General features: G+C 45.4%; 5 protein-coding genes across 9 annotated transcripts; 3 read left to right on the top strand and 2 right to left on the bottom strand.

Annotated features, from left to right (window-relative positions):
- Positions 1–431: 431 nt before the first annotated feature.
- On the top strand, positions 432–3,741 carry LOC6553227 (arrestin domain-containing protein 3). 2 transcript variants are annotated; one of them, XM_001979185.3, is made up of 4 exons: positions 432–663; positions 743–1,068; positions 1,245–1,893; positions 3,093–3,741. In XM_001979185.3, exons 1-4 carry the CDS (start codon positions 552–554, stop codon positions 3,500–3,502), a joined length of 1,497 nt encoding a protein of 498 aa, XP_001979221.1. In that variant the 5' UTR covers positions 432–551; the 3' UTR covers positions 3,503–3,741. The 2 variants fall into 2 exon arrangements, with proteins under 2 accessions (XP_001979221.1, XP_026838009.1); XM_026982208.1 differs by having other exon boundaries at positions 660–1,068; positions 3,093–3,361; positions 3,398–3,741.
- A 545-nt stretch (positions 3,742–4,286) lies between these two features.
- On the top strand, positions 4,287–5,956 carry LOC6553226 (arrestin domain-containing protein 4). The gene is made up of 3 exons (XM_001979184.3): positions 4,287–4,442; positions 4,683–5,651; positions 5,713–5,956. Exons 1-3 carry the CDS (start codon positions 4,331–4,333, stop codon positions 5,862–5,864), a joined length of 1,233 nt encoding a protein of 410 aa, XP_001979220.2. The 5' UTR covers positions 4,287–4,330; the 3' UTR covers positions 5,865–5,956.
- Positions 5,881–9,650, bottom strand: LOC6553225 (arrestin domain-containing protein 3). 4 transcript variants are annotated; one of them, XM_001979183.3, is made up of 4 exons: positions 9,360–9,650; positions 8,186–8,535; positions 7,200–7,755; positions 5,881–7,068 (listed from the first exon to the last, which is right to left on the bottom strand). In XM_001979183.3, exons 1-4 carry the CDS (start codon positions 9,469–9,471, stop codon positions 6,797–6,799), a joined length of 1,290 nt encoding a protein of 429 aa, XP_001979219.1. In that variant the 5' UTR covers positions 9,472–9,650; the 3' UTR covers positions 5,881–6,796. The 4 variants fall into 4 exon arrangements, 3 of the variants coding, with proteins under 3 accessions (XP_001979219.1, XP_026831437.1, XP_026831438.1); XR_003407582.1 differs by having other exon boundaries at positions 7,007–7,068; positions 7,137–7,755; positions 9,360–9,649; XM_026975636.1 differs by having other exon boundaries at positions 7,051–7,068; positions 7,145–7,755.
- A 571-nt stretch (positions 9,651–10,221) lies between these two features.
- On the bottom strand, positions 10,222–12,770 carry LOC6553216 (arrestin domain-containing protein 17). Its single transcript, XM_001979182.3, has 3 exons — positions 12,545–12,770; positions 10,830–11,879; positions 10,222–10,708 (listed from the first exon to the last, which is right to left on the bottom strand). The coding sequence occupies exons 1-3, from the start codon at positions 12,657–12,659 to the stop codon at positions 10,464–10,466; spliced, it is 1,410 nt and encodes a 469-aa protein (XP_001979218.1). The 5' UTR covers positions 12,660–12,770; the 3' UTR covers positions 10,222–10,463.
- A 412-nt stretch (positions 12,771–13,182) lies between these two features.
- On the top strand, positions 13,183–14,984 carry LOC6553215 (arrestin domain-containing protein 3). Its single transcript, XM_001979181.3, has 5 exons — positions 13,183–13,380; positions 13,515–13,664; positions 13,728–13,936; positions 13,998–14,592; positions 14,663–14,984. Exons 1-5 carry the CDS (start codon positions 13,269–13,271, stop codon positions 14,911–14,913), a joined length of 1,317 nt encoding a protein of 438 aa, XP_001979217.1. The 5' UTR covers positions 13,183–13,268; the 3' UTR covers positions 14,914–14,984.
- Positions 14,985–15,217: the final 233 nt, after the last annotated feature.

Here is a 15,217-nt window from a genome sequence, read left to right on the forward strand (position 1 = left end):
GTTATGCGGCAGCAAAGTGGCCAAGGGTAAGGGGGTTGTGACGCACTGCTCGACTTTGTTGACATTCTTTCGGCCGTTGTATCGGCGCTTGATATATGGTAATAACCAGAATGTACCCCAGTACGTGGTGGATACTGGCTCCTGACCTCGCCAGCATCCGCCCCTTGGCATTCGTCCACCGTTTCAGCCGCCACATGGGCGAGTGTGTGTGCTGGCCGGAGCGAAACAAAGGAAACCGAAAGGACTCACAGCCAAAAGCTGCTCCATTTCCGAACGGTTCGCGCTGAAATATTAGACCAGAAGCAGACAGTAGACGGCTACACAGACGCAAGGCGCCAGCTTATCGATTCGCCGCCCCCGAGACGCCGCTCCCCGGAAAGCGAAAGCCCGATGGCGTCGGATGCTGACAAAGAACCCGCCGTTCAGAACTCAGTGCGCGTCTGGCTGTGTGGAAGTCGGGTTGCGGTTGTTTGGTGCTCCGTCTCCACAGGCCCGTTTCCGAGCACAGAAATAGTGGTGATGAACTGGCAGTGAGGATTGGGTCAGCAGCCATGCCCACCACCTGTGTCTTTCAGCTGGATCGCCTGAATCCGGTCTACAACAGCGGCGAGTACATCAGCGGTCGCATTTTGCTGCGTACGGACAAGGTGAAGCGCGTCAATGGTGGGTTCAAAGCACTCCCGAGCTCCTAAGCTCCTAAGCTCCTATCCCCTGGGAAGACTACAAGTTCTGAAATCCCCAGCCGTGTATGTGACTCTGGAGGGCGAGGCCAAGGTTCAGTGGTCGATGAGCGGCAAGAGCGAGACGGCCAACTACTCGGGCCATCAGCAATACTTGCACTCACGCACCAATGTGTTCGATAACACCCTCTTCCGGGCCGGGGTCCACGTATACGTCCTCACCCTCAGGATTCCGCCGGACTGTCCCAGTACTTGCAAGGGTCCCTACGGCTACATAGCCTACACCATCTCGCTGACCATCGACAAGCCCTGGGGCTTCGACGAGGTCTTCCGGAAGCCCATCAACGTGGTGCAGACCCTGGACCTCAACTACAATGCGGAGTTTGCAGTGAGTACTTCTACATTTTGGTCATTCCAGAAGTATATTACATGGGGCAACCAGTTTTGGACTTAAACCTGAATATTGATTCATTTTTATTGGATTTTTGAATACCAAATAGAATTTGAGAGCTGTTCAAGTCACAGCCATGCCATTCATTTAACTAATACGTTCCCCCACATTAGCTGCCTGTCAAGGACGAGAACCTGAAGTACCTCTGCCATTGGCCCTGCATTTCGGGCCCCATCTGCTCCACCTTGACCTTGCCCGCCTCCGGATTCACGCCCCTTCAGGAGGTGCCCTTCCGGCTGGAGGTGGACAACCAATCGCCGCACTACGACATCATCGGCGTGGAGGTGTCCATCAAGCAGCACTTCGTCTTCCTGTCGCGGAAGCCTGTGAAGCGGAACTTCTACTCCAAGACGCTGGTCAAGGAGCTCATCTCGGACCGCACTCTGCGCCTGTCCAAGCGGCAGTACGAGTCCAGCATCTGTATGCCCATGGACACGCCCCGATCCACCCTGAACCCCAACTACATCGTCTTTCTGCACTACACGCTGCAGATAAAGCTGAAGACAGGCTACTTCCACTACGACACGGACCTCTCGGTGCCCATCATCGTGGGCACCACCTCCCTGCAACACCTCAGGGACTCGGTCCACACCCAGCAGCCAGTGCGACGGACGCCCACGCCGGAGAGACAGCGCCTCATCGAGCGCGTCACTCCCCGACCGCCAACTGTGGAGGAGGAGTCCGCCGGAGAAGCAGATCCGGCCACCGACGAGCCGCATCGGGTGATAGAGGACGACGAGCCTCCGTCTTACGACAGTTGCCGTAAGTTTTGTTTGTTCCTGTTTGCAGTGGACATGTGCATCACTGAAATCATCATCCCACAAATGGTCGCATTTATTAAGGTAGTTTTAAATAAGTGTCTAATATTGCTCGGATAGCTCTATCTAAATAGTAAACATGTTTTAGAATGTAATGAGTAGCACGACACATTTAACGTAAGTATTTTGTTTTCTATTCTTTTTAAAATTATTTTTGTATGATGAACTGTTGCTTAGAATAGAGCTTGAAGTTGTTGGTAAACTAAACTGGATCTTGTGTGAATATACATAGCTATATCCACTGATTAAATTATTTATTATACCCGTTACTCGAAGAGTAAAAGGGTATACTAGATTCGTTGAAAAGTACGTAACAGGCAGAAGTTCTTGTGAAGTTCTTATGATTTTTGTCACGGCCAATCTAACGCCCACAAACTGCCCAAAACTGTTACGCCCACACTATGAATTTTTTTTAGTTTTTAGCTGGAGAACGGGCATCTGATAGTCGGGGAACTCGACTATAAAACTTCCTCTTGTTTTTGCATAATGACTCTGAAGCAGCTGTTATTCAATAACCCGTATACCTCTAGCGACAGAAAATGGCAAGTAAAATAAAAAATTAAAACACTTTTTAAATAAAAAAATGCATAGTCTTAACTTTATAGCTTTAATAGTTGCCTAACCCTCAGACAAACTGACAGACAATCTTAAGTACACGGCTAGATCGATTTGGCCAGTGATCCTGATCAGGATTACTTATCATGTATATCATATATATATATACTTATATATATCACTTAATTTCATTTCATTTCTATATTTAGTATAGAATTTTAGTCTACGTGTACCGGATATCAATGGTACGCTATATATTCAAATTTGAAAAACATGTCAATCAGGTTTTCACATGTGGTATTGAAATCTTCTTGAAGTGCTCAAAAAAATAGCACCATAGGGGTATTCTAATGTACACATATTAATTCTGCGAGTTTATAATATTAAATAATACCGATATTCAATATCGGCAATTCATTTAAAGCAACATTTGGAAGGGAAGTCTCTAACATAAATCTTTAAGTAATACATTTACTTACTTTACTACATTTAAGTCATTTAATATTTAATAATTTATTTAATATTATATTAAAAGGTGATTTTCTTGAGACCGTCATACAATTAACTAGCTTTTATCTCCATTCGCAGTTCCGCCCTCTTTCAGCTTTGCTACCTTGGCAGGCAGTCAACAAACCCTAGGGAGTAACCCCGCAGTCGTCCTGCAGCGGATTCACTTGCCCAAGTTTCCTGGATTTTCCACTCTCATTGGGACAGCTCCTGCCCACGGAATGGAGGACTCTGGCTTGGACTTGCACATGTACAGGTCGTACGGATCGCTCAACACGGATCACACGGGCCGGAGTCTGGACACTTTCGGATCCCTCTGTGGTCCACTGTCCGAACACGTCGAGGAGCAGGTGCAGGAGCAGGTGCAGGAGCAGGAGGAGGAGCAGGAGCAGGAGGCAGCAGATGTGGATGTGACTGCCCAGGTGCATCGGCCAATTCAACGTGCACCCGTTGCAGGGGTCGAGGAGATCCAGGATGAGCACCTGTTCTGAAGGAAAAGTGTCTTATATACGTATTGCCATACCCAGTAATAAGTAACTTAAGTGTTCAAGACTAAGGCTTATACAGGATTTTTAGGCCGGATCCTAGTCCGTCGTCTAGTTTTAGTGAGCTTTCATTGCGCAAATCTGTACACTCGCGTACCATCCAAAAATGATCGAATCGAACTTATTGAGTGCCAAAGTCTCGTTTTTCTAGCATACTACTACCGCTCTTATACATCCGTCAAACATTTAAGGTTTAACTATGTAATCGACTCGATTTACTAATTACATTTACTAATTCACTTATTATTGTAAGTACCAATTAATGCGTTCTTAAGTGGACAATAAATAATTGCAGTATACACACAATCAGCTTGTGAATTGTATTTCGCGTTGCGTGGTGATGCAATTTAAGCAAATTACTGAAAGATAAACGAAATAACCGCTTATGGGATTGAACATGGCGGTGCTAGGTCTTGAAAGGTCGATTATTTTGTATGGCTAATTACAGAAAAATACTATACCCATCACTGGTCCTGCGAGTCCTTGAATTCGTGATACCCTTTCGCCCATTTGTAGGCTACACCTGCCCTCCAATGTAACGCGTTTTAATTAAATTACAAATTGTTTGGTAGGCGATAGCAGTCCTCACCCGGACACCGCACAGCGTCCTGGCCAGATTAGATATGGCTCTGGAGATAGCAGCCATGGTAGCACTCACACCTAGTACAACCGATAAGGCCGCGTGGATTCCCGTTCTTAATGGGCGGGCATGTTGTCAACAACTCCAGACATCGGTTAGCAGTCGAGCCGTCCACAGAGAGCAGCGAGCTGGAAATGAGCCACCGCTGTGAGATCCAGTTGGACAACCCACGCGGCGCCTATCGGGCCGGTGATACGGTCAATGGTCACGTCTATCTGACCCTTTCGGAGCGGACCCTAATCAAAGGCAAGTTGGAGCGTGACTCATGGGCTACCCCATGTAGAGTAGCCATCAGTGCCGCTGATTCACAATCGAGATCTGGTTGCTTCTATGGACAAGTGGCTGATATGGCTTGTCGCAGTGATACCTTTCAGTTGGCTTATCGATGGCAAAATTGATTAGTAACTTTTCATAGTTGGAACTTGAACAATATTTGTGAATAATAATGTTGTATATTTATCTTTTTGCCAATGCTCTTTACCTCAGCAATATGCTTGGAGGCCAATGGATACGCGAGCACCGCCTGGCAGCAGCCCCAAAAGCAACGGAATCCGAAGAAAAACGAGTCGCAAGTGGTGGCCCAGAGCTTGGACTTTGATTATCGCGTGGATTTCTTTGCCAAAATCGATTATTTTGTGGGCTCGGAGGCGGCGCAACCCCAGATAATGGAGGCGGGCACCTACAATTACGGCTTCCACGTGAAGCTGCCCAAGAACTGCCCCGGAAATTTCGAGGGGGCCCACGGGCACATACGGTACACACTCCAAGTGCTCATCCACAGCAGCGCAGATCGCCCGCAGCAGGTGCTCCATGTGCGCCAATTGCAGATTTACCCACAGAACTCCCTCAGCCAGGAGACACGGAGCTGTGAGGTGCAGACTTACGAGCAGACCCCTCGCCTTAAATTCTGGACGAAGCCACTGCATCTGCAGATCCAGATTCCCAGGCAGGGTTACTCGCCAGGAGCCGGTATCTCTGTCCATGTGACGCTGCACAACCCGGAGAAGTTGCCACTGCGCGAGGCGGTTTACTCCCTCGTCCAGATCAGCACCTACATTGCCCATCTGCGGAATAAGCCCAAGCGCATGGAGAGCAAGGTTGAGCGGCAAACTGTCCTAAGCAGCCGCCACGAGCTGCACAACCTTCCCCGTGCAGAACTGCAGAGCTTCCAGCACCTTCACATGCTGCAAGTGCCCCAAACTGCGGCCACCTTGAGTGTGGCAGGATGTGCCTGCCTGCAGCTTAACTACGAGGTGGAGGTGCTGGTCACGACTCAGCAGGAAAAACGCTTCATTGCGGCCCGGATGCCGGTCATCATTGGCAATGTGACGCCGCCGTGCCCTGGCAAACTCCTCATGCAAGAGCCAATGGAGGCAACTGCCCCGGAACCAACTCCTCCAGTCGAAGCAGCCCCAAATTTGGTTGCGAGTTACAGTGTTTCCACTACATCTTTGGGTACGGCCCTTCTCGATTTATAGAATCTGTATATATAATTTTCCTTTTCCATACTATTTAGCTTCGAATTTCCGCGAGGCCGAGTTCATGGTAGCCACCAACCTGAATAAGACCAACAAACACTACTTGTCCGGCGAGCAGTTGGATTTTAGACCACGTTATGTCTACTACGAAATGGACCAGACTCCATCCGAGGAAGTGAAGTCCTATTGAATGGACACCACAGCTGTACTTTAAGTCTTCTAATTTATTTCATCCACTAGCAAAATTACATAAATATATATATTATATTAATGCATTATCACAAAAGCGTCATTGTCTCGGAGTATCTTTTGGAGGTATTCACGATTTTGAATATAATTTTCCAGCACTTAACTGTAGCTAGATATTTGCGTTCCCTTTTTATTTTTAAAATAAATATTGTTAAATATTGTTGGCAAAATCCCTGCGGTTGCTGCTATCGAAATACTTTTTATATGTTTTTACACTGATTAAATGTGTAAATATTTAGCATCGACAACATGGATTCAAGAATTTTGGTTGTGATTCGAAATTGTTGACTTAAATTTAAATGATTTGAAAGAGGAACACAAAAACTTAATTAATTATTTACAGTCGAGGAGCACCAGCGTACAAACAGAGTAGGTGAATTGGACAATCCGTCATATTCAATTCGCTTAGAATTTGGATTTCAAAATATTATATATTTCCTGCGGAATTCTGTTCCGAGGAGGATTGTTGTTTACTTAGCTGTGGTCTTCGTTATGCAAAGGGACTCAATAATTAATATTTTTGTATCAAAAATGAAAATACAAACTTTTACAAAGTGCTTCTGAAAGTTTGCTTTCTAAGAATAGTAAAGCAAAGTTCAGTCATAAAACCGGATTCTACGCTTATATTTATAGTGCTATTTGGTTTGAGAACTTATATATACTCCTAAGATTTAGTTTCCTATCAGAAACACGAGAAACAACTAACCTATGTTTAGTAATATCGAATCTATTGATATTCTATTAGATATTTAGAATATCTCTTTAGATATTCTATTATATTCTATTAGATATTTATAGATCTATTTAGATATCAGTAATAGCGATAGGTAAAGCAATTTAAAATCATTTAATGAGATTTTGCTTTGGCTCTTTTCAGGATTGGGAGTTCCAACCGTAGGATGGAGTTGGGTGGTCAGTATTGTTTTGACCGCTCATGGGGGCAGTGGGGTCATGGGGTAATGACAGAACGGGAACGGGTTGAGTGGAATCCCATTCTCCAGCGGCTGGAGGCGGAGCCGATGGCATGGCAAAGTTGGTGTACATGGGGTAACGCGGAATAAAGTCATCCGTGCGATTGTGCTCGTCCTGATCGATGTCGATGAACCGTTCCCCAAAGTTTGTGGCCTCCTCGAAGGTTGGTGGTTCTAAAAACGTAAATAGTTTAAGAATTATACAGCACCAATAATCAATAATCAGATCGGCGATCAGATACATTTTTACACTTTATTTTCAAATGGAGATGATCTGATGTTGTCGCTATACACATTTCAAGTACGGCACTTGTCATAACTGGGAGGCAGATCTGCGGCAGCTCCGGCCGGAGTGTCCGGTGTTTCCGGTATCCACTGTGCTGCACTGGCTGGATTCTCGGCACTTTGGATCAATGGTATAGTGCCAATTACAATCGGCACCTCGAAGTCCGAGTCCACGTGGCAGTCGCCCGTGCTGATTGTGAGGATCACTTTGTAACTAATCGAAATAATGCCATCGGAGCGGGTGGAGGGCGGTACCGCCGGAATAGCCAGAGTTCCTTCGATTTTTCTCTTTGAGAGCCGCAACACACGCTCCTGCTGACCACTTTTATGCAGGGTGTGCTCCTTCTCGCGGGTTTTGTAGTGGGGCGTCTGAGCCTGGAATCTGTGGATCTGCTTTAGCTTCACTTCGATGCCGTCCAGGTCATAGCCGCTCGACTGGTTGTCGATCTCCAGAGTAAAGCGTATCTTCTGTCCAGGTGCGTAGCCACCGAAGGGTATCGTTAGCGTCGAGAGCACCGGTCCTGAGCTGCAGGGCCAACAGCAGAAGTGCTTGATGTCCTCTCGAACTAGGGGAATCTGTCCAAAAGGATTGTACATTTGTTAATATTAGCTAATTGCTCTTGTCGAATATAACTAAATTTAACATACAATAAAGACAAACAAAGGTTAATGAAAAGTTGGGTTCGATTAGATTATTTAAATGTTTCTAGTATACATTTCATTGGGCCAAATTCGTTAGAAATAGGGTGCAGTTTTTTTTATTTAGCCACATAGTTTTGGCTTGCATATTCTAAGCACATCCCTTATTAGTTTTATCATTCTGTATGTTACGTTCATAAGGCACGCAATGTTACTACACTTGAATGACTCATCTAATTGTCCTCACATTTTTCCGCAGCACAATTTAAAACTGCGTCGATTTAGTGCCGATTTCTTTGAACTTTTTGTCTTACTCAATAAAAACCCAATCTGCAGTTTTGTGAGCCTTTGCGTCCTTCGTACTCACCAGCAATTGAGGGCTCATGTTGAGGTTGTAGGTCTGTATTACCGTCAGTGGCTGCTTGAAGACGTTGTTGAAGCGCCACTGGCGATCGATGACCACGGAGACCTCGTAGTAGATTTTTCCGTACTGCGCCACCACTGAGGAGGGGCATTCCAGAGGCAGCGGAATGCAGAAGTTGTAGGTGTGCGTGCCCGGTGGAAGACTCCCGGATGCAAAGACGGAGGTCCGGGTGTACAGGTACTGCTGCTTGCCTCGGAAATACTCCGTGTAGAGCTCGGTCCTTCCAGCTCTCGTCCTGGTTCGCCACTCATCCCATCGCACCTTTGCCTCGCCCTCGAACAGAATGTATACCTCTAATTGAAAGGGAGAATATTAGTTGCATTCGCATGGTTGATATTGTATTAATAACATGGTATTATATAGAAACGTTACCAATCAGGACTCTATTGGTTTGACTATGGCTTGTACCCGAATGCAGGTATATATTTTCAACACATATTGTTATCACTTTTGAGCGGAATGCGTCCAGCCCAATCAAAATGGAACTATTTGAGTGTGCACTTCATCCACTGTCCAACATAAAATGTGTACATACATGTCAATATTATCTTCTTTAAAGCATTCAAGTTTTTTTTAGAATGGACAATTTGAAAAACAAAAGAATTGATGAATGAATTTTGTATGGCTTGTACTCAATGCAAGAATGTATATATTTTCAACACATATTGTTATCACTTTATGAGCGGAATGCGGAATCAAAATGGAACTGTTTGAGCATTTAAAGTGCACTTCATCCACTGTATCAAATACTTGTTGCTCTCTTTTCGCGCTTTTTGAGTGTGTATACGCCAATGTTATCTTCTTTAAAGCTTTCAAGTTTTTTTTAAAATGGACAATTTGAAAAACAAAGGAATTGATGAATGAATTTTGTATTAGGTCAACAGTGGCTACACTTTAGGCTAATAGGAATTAAACATTTGAGCTAGTTAAGGCACATAAATGATCGCTTGCAAGCGTCTTATATAAGAAGCAGAGCACTTTCTTTGCTAACAGAAAACTTGTTTGGTAGCTGCATTCTATAAAACCGGCTTGGTATTACGAGTATCACATAGGCGCAGAGATTACGATTGAATGAAAAACTTATCAGCACTATTAGCTTTATAAGGAGTAAACTCACCGTGTACAGACTTTTCGGATGTCGTTGTCAGAATGGCCCTTCCATTGACCGTCTCTCCACTATAGTAAATGGGTTCGCGGCGATCGAGCTCAAATGAGCAGGTGGAAGGCATTTTAGAGTCCCCTAGCAAACGATCTCGATTCTTTAGTATGTGGTTTATATACGAAATATATTTCGAAATCTCAGATCTTATTAAGTGACGCCGCGCAACGTGAAATCCATTCAGCACCAAACAAGCGTCGCGCCCGAAATGAAATACAGAAAGAGAACAGCCGGTCTGCAACCGCTTGGTTCTAGTGACATCATCACTTTTCGAGAGCCAAAGCTTTTCTCATCGAGAGCGAGCTTTGGGGCTTGCGCTCGCTGTTCTCTTTTTTGTTGTTACACCGACATTCGCTGTTTTGTTACGAATAAGAAGGCACAAAATCTTTAAATTGGTAAACAAAACTCGCACAGCTCAAGATATACGAGATAAACAAAGATATTTCTTTCGAAATACGGTGTAAAAGCTATCAAGCTAATTCGTCTACTTAAGTATGACATAGTTGATTACGTTTGTTAGTGATCTGGTATGGATGAAGATGTTCCAAAACTCTCTTGGCACATCGATAAAATAAGAAATATAATTATAAATTGAGCAACATGCCAAATTCCCACTTTCTAGCTCTTACAGTTCCCAAAATATCGATGTTCATCTACACTCGGTTAGTTTTCCTGATAAAAAATATATACATACATCTATAAATGTTTTCCAAGATGCCTCTATATAAATTACTTTATAATAATAATGTCGCTTAACTTTTTAGTGCATAGACGATGCTTTGGGCTAACAATATGTTCAACCTCCCAAGTAGAGTCAAGTTCAATTTAGATTATAAAACGCGAAAGAAATACAATTGTAGTTCAATGCCTTCATGGACTTGGTTGTCTGGGCTATAATCGCAATTTATCGCGTGTCACCCAGTTGAAATTTTTATATTCAGGTTTGTTTATCATTTCGATGCACATATATAGTAAACATTTTGGTAAGTACACTGGCAAACCGTAAAATAAATAAATACTGCCGAGATAAGATATAGTCGTGATTTTTCCCGATAAGTGCCCTCAGATCTGCACGGGTGACTCCACTGGTTGTTTCTCCGGTTGCTGCTTCGACTGTCCAGGATCGGCGGGACGTCTGCGGCGGCGACGCCTCTTCTTCTGGGGAGGATTTGGCGGCGGGCTCTGGAATGTGTCCACATCGAAGACCGGGTAGCGGGGAGTAAACTGGGAGGCCTCGCTGACGGTGTTCGCGTCCGTATCCGCAATATCAGTGGTCATGAACATGGCCTGCTCGTACGTAGGAGGAGCTATGGGCAAAAAGACGAGGAAAATGTGGAAAAACAGTAATTAGAAAGAGTTTTAAAGACGCTATTTAACAGTTTTCATAATACAGTCCTAGCTGCAAGTAAGGTGCGCTCTTGTACTCACGTAAATCTGGAACAAAATCGTCGGTGGCTTCCAACTCATCATCTCCGTCCTCTGGCAGCTCGAAGTCCTCTAGATCCTCGGTCAGCTCGTAGCCGGAGTTGCTGACTCCGCCTGCGGCCATCTGAGCCAGTTCCATGGCCCTTGTGGAGGTGCATGGTAAGTCGGCAGGCAGCGGACTTCCAGCTGCGAAGGCGTTAGTGGGCAGGAAGTCTGGTCCGGACACCGCAGTTGCCAGCGGCACGTTGCCAATGGTCACAGGGATCATAACCCGCGGGTTAGCCATCAGCCAGTTCATAACAGCCACCACACGCACTTCGTAGGACACCCGCACCACCTTGCTCAGGTGCTCGCAGGTCGGCGCCGTAGCCGGAATCCTCAGGGTTTCCGTGTACGTCCTCTGCCCATGATGAGCCACCGGACCGCACTCGCGCTTCACCAGCATTATCTTCTCGGAGGTGGTGCGCAGCGAAGGCGTATCAGCCGTGTAGGTGGCTCGCAAGTACAGCATGATCAGTAGTTTCCGGCAGTCGGAGCTGGAGTCGTTGCGCACTTGGGCGTGGATCAGCATGAACTGGCCCGGAACATAGCCCTGCTGCTGCAGAGTGACCTTCAACTGCACGGGCTTGGTGTGCATCAGGCAGAAGTGTTCCACGGCTTCGTTGCTCGCCGGTTCCCGAAGCATCTTGGTCTCCTGGTTCAGGTCCAGCAGCTTTAGCACTGTGAAACCCACGTTGTGGGTGCGATTGGAAGCCCCTGGCTTCAGAAAGGTGACCTTGGCCAGATATCGGATGTGTCCATAGGCTCCCTCGAAGGACGAGGGGCAGTGGCTGGGAATGGGACAGGCAAAAGTGTAGGTGTACGTGCCGGCGTCCATGCTAAAGTTGCTGCCCCGCTCGGAACCCATGAGGTAAGTGGTAGAGGCAATGTAGTCCTCCCGCCCGCTGTACTGGTGCTTCGATAGCTTCTTAGGGTTTTGGATGGCCACCGCCTTACCATGTCTGCGGTAGCGCCACTGGGCTTGTGCATAGCCACTTATTTGCAGTTTTATTCCTGCAAAACAAGAAATGTTAGAATATGTAAACAAGCCATTTTTAAAAGAAAAACCTAAATTTTGTAAGCAATGTGCTGGCTTATACATATATTGTAACGGCTTCTAGAATAAACTTACCTTAGTTACAAAATTAAAAAAGCTATCTCATTTTGTTTATCTTTTTGGTATGCCCCACATGGTAGGTCTAATATTAGGATAAGATAAACCGAAAGCGGCAAGCCTTAAGAGACATTTCCAAGAACAGGTAATAAACCCGTCCTAAATTTAAATTAAACGGAAGCCGTGACGCACACTATAAAATTATTCAATTTTTACAAAGACTTGATCAGGGCTGTGCATTTAATTTAAATTCAAAGGCCACAATTAACCCTTTAAACTTGATTGTTTATATCGCTAATAATAGCGGTGAGTAAGTCCCCTGGTATTTCCTCGAAAGGAAATAAAGTTAGCTGGGTAGATCCCAACCGTAAGTAAGGTCGTTATCGGTCGCATTCGGCCCAGGAATCATCAATTATGGCACATTTGGAGTGTCCGCATGGTTATCACTTAATTACCCATTTCAGTGGTTTGTTGAATCTTTTGCTTTGCCAAACCCGGCAGTATCCAAAGCGATAAGATACGCCGCGCTCGATAAATAGAAGCGCCCACTAGTTAGTCTACTTACCTCGCAGTTTCTTGGTCTTGTTCAGATTGACAATCACCTTGCCGGTTATCACCTGGCCGGTGAAGTAGGTGCCGTGCTCATTCTGGTCGAACGTTATCATGCAGTTCTTTGACATGGTGGCAAATCGAGTGAGCGATTAGGTAACGGGCTTGTGGCAGAGCTCTCCAATGCTTTAGATTTGCAAACGGTCCTAACGCGCCCGCTGCTAAACACGAACTGGGCCAACTGTTTTGGACTGTATTGTGTGTTCAGTTTTGCCGTCGGCCGGCTTTATCTTATCGCCTTAACTCTCTACAAAACTCCGTGCAATATTTGTCTTTCAGGATGGTTGGCAACGCGGACAGTTGAGCGAATTTACTCCATAAATATATTAAACAGCGATGTGATAAATCAGTGGCTACATGGCCCTCTAGTCCCACATTGCTACATCGCCTTGTCATCGCTATCTCAGCCTTGGGAAAACTGGCCCGCCCTGCCAATTTCGTACTTCTCCAATTGCTGTCACTTACATATGTAAATACTTCGATACAATGGTAAAAATTTGTGTTTAAATACCGAGATACCTATCGCAGTGATAAGATAAAATAAAATGTGGTCGAATAAATGCTGCAAAAAAATAAAATAAAAATAGACCCAGTGGATGACTTCAGTTTGCTGGGCGCCACGACACAGACAGGGTAAAAGTTAAACAGCTCCCGGATTAACACACAAATATATTCGAGCCATGGTAATCTGTGAGATTGAGTTCTGCAATAATTCCCGGGGCATTTTTTATGCAGGCCAGTTGGTTTCGGGACAGGTGGTCATTAAAACTGACAAGGAAAAGCCAGTGAAAGGTAAGGCGCTGATTCATTTTACTCCTTATCTCTATTCGAAGCAAACTTTGGCTGCGAAAAGAAGTGATTAGAAGTGAAGTGCCAGTTGCAAGGGCTAAAAAAGCTTTCTAAGTAAAAGCCTATTTCTACTTCAGCTGTAATTCTTAACATCAAGGGATACGCCGAAACCCACTGGGCAGATACCGAGCACGATCCGGATGATCAGTCGAACGGTGAATCATTCAATGGACATGTGGACTACTTGGCCTCTAGGGCTTATCTGCACGGGACTAGTTCCAGCATAGGTGCGTTCGAAGATGATAAATCACCATAAATCAAGAGATAATGAAATCAAAGCTCCATTGCAGAGGTGCTTATTGAGCCCGGCACCAGCACGTACAGATTCGCCTGCCAGCTGCCCATCACATGTCCCTCCTCTTTCGAGGGGACACTGGGTCGTATACGTTATCTGGTGAACGTGAGGTTCGTGCGCCCCTGGAAGTTCGATCTGAACTTTAACCGATGCTTCACTGTAATCAAAGTGATGGACCTGAACTCCGAAAGTCTGATGCTGAGGGTAAGTTTCTCGCCTTCCTTAAAACTTCGCCTTAGCTTAAGCTGAGTGTGATTAACTTCAGGTACCCAGCCAGGTGGAGTCCCAGCGCACTTTCTGCTGTTTTCCCTGCCGCTCGTCGCCACTAAGTATGCGACTTTCTGTTCCACAAGGTGGCTTTGTGCCAGGACAGACCGTGCCGGTGGAGGTGATTGTCTCCAATGACAGTGGCGTAGCCGTGGAGGACATAACCGTGAAGTTGACTATGGTGGTGATTTACTACAGTCAACCACCGTCCGTGGACACCAACAAGGATCGCTTCGAGATGGTCCTGAAAACAGGCGGCGGCGTGCCGACCAAATGCCGCAAGCAGCTGACCTTCGATCTTAAGGTGCCGCCAACTCCGCCAACCTGCTTCAATCTATGCAGCATCATTCAAATCGGCTATCAGGTGGAGGCGGAGGCCAGGGTCAAAGGTTGTCATGGCGGGCAGTCCCTTCACATGCCCATAACTATAGGAAGTGTGCCGCTAACGAAGCAACTCCAAAAAGAGCCCAGGACTTGGGGCGATGTCCTGCCACCCCAGCAGCTGGATGCCAGGGCTCTGATTTTAATTGGCATCGAGCAGCTTGGAGAGCCACTTGGGACCCCCAATCCTTGGGCTGCGGATCCTTCCATTGGTAAGTATATTGATGTAATATTTAATGTCATTTAAAGATTACAAATAAAGAAATCAATGAATTATTTTAGCTCAGCCAACCTATTCCGAGGCCAAACACATCTCCCCGGATTCGCAGAAGTTCTCGAAATCCAAGAAAAAGTCTCAGAAAAGAAGCGTCAAGGGGTCAGAAGTGAGGAAAACTGACGCGATTGTGTTTTCACCCTTGTACGGAGTCTTTGATTTGTCAAATCAAGTGGACGAAATGACTTTGAGAACAAATGAACTCAAGACTGATGGAGGCTATGCCAATGACGAGGTAGAAAAAAGCACTTGGCTTTGAAAGGATCGAAAATGAATATTCCCACTGTGTAAATAACTAATAAGTAATCGAAATACAACAATCATGACAATAGCAAGACCTCATTATCATATATTTTTGCCGAGTTGTGCGATATCGATGAATAAATATATTTTTAAAAGAGTGATGCGAGCTTTCCCCAGATGCGATACTTCCAACTCATTTGGGGGCATTTGTTTTTAAACCAGAATTATTACTATCAGCTGCTTTCTCTGTTGGCCCTGATAAATCTCACATGTTAGCTGCTTACGAATCATCCATTTGTTATATGAATTTGAGGGGGTTT

Source organism: Drosophila erecta, unplaced genomic scaffold (genome assembly GCF_003286155.1).
Source record: "Drosophila erecta strain 14021-0224.00,06,07 unplaced genomic scaffold, DereRS2 tig00000000-arrow-pilon, whole genome shotgun sequence".
NCBI classification, from domain to species: Eukaryota; Metazoa; Arthropoda; class Insecta; order Diptera; family Drosophilidae; genus Drosophila; species Drosophila erecta.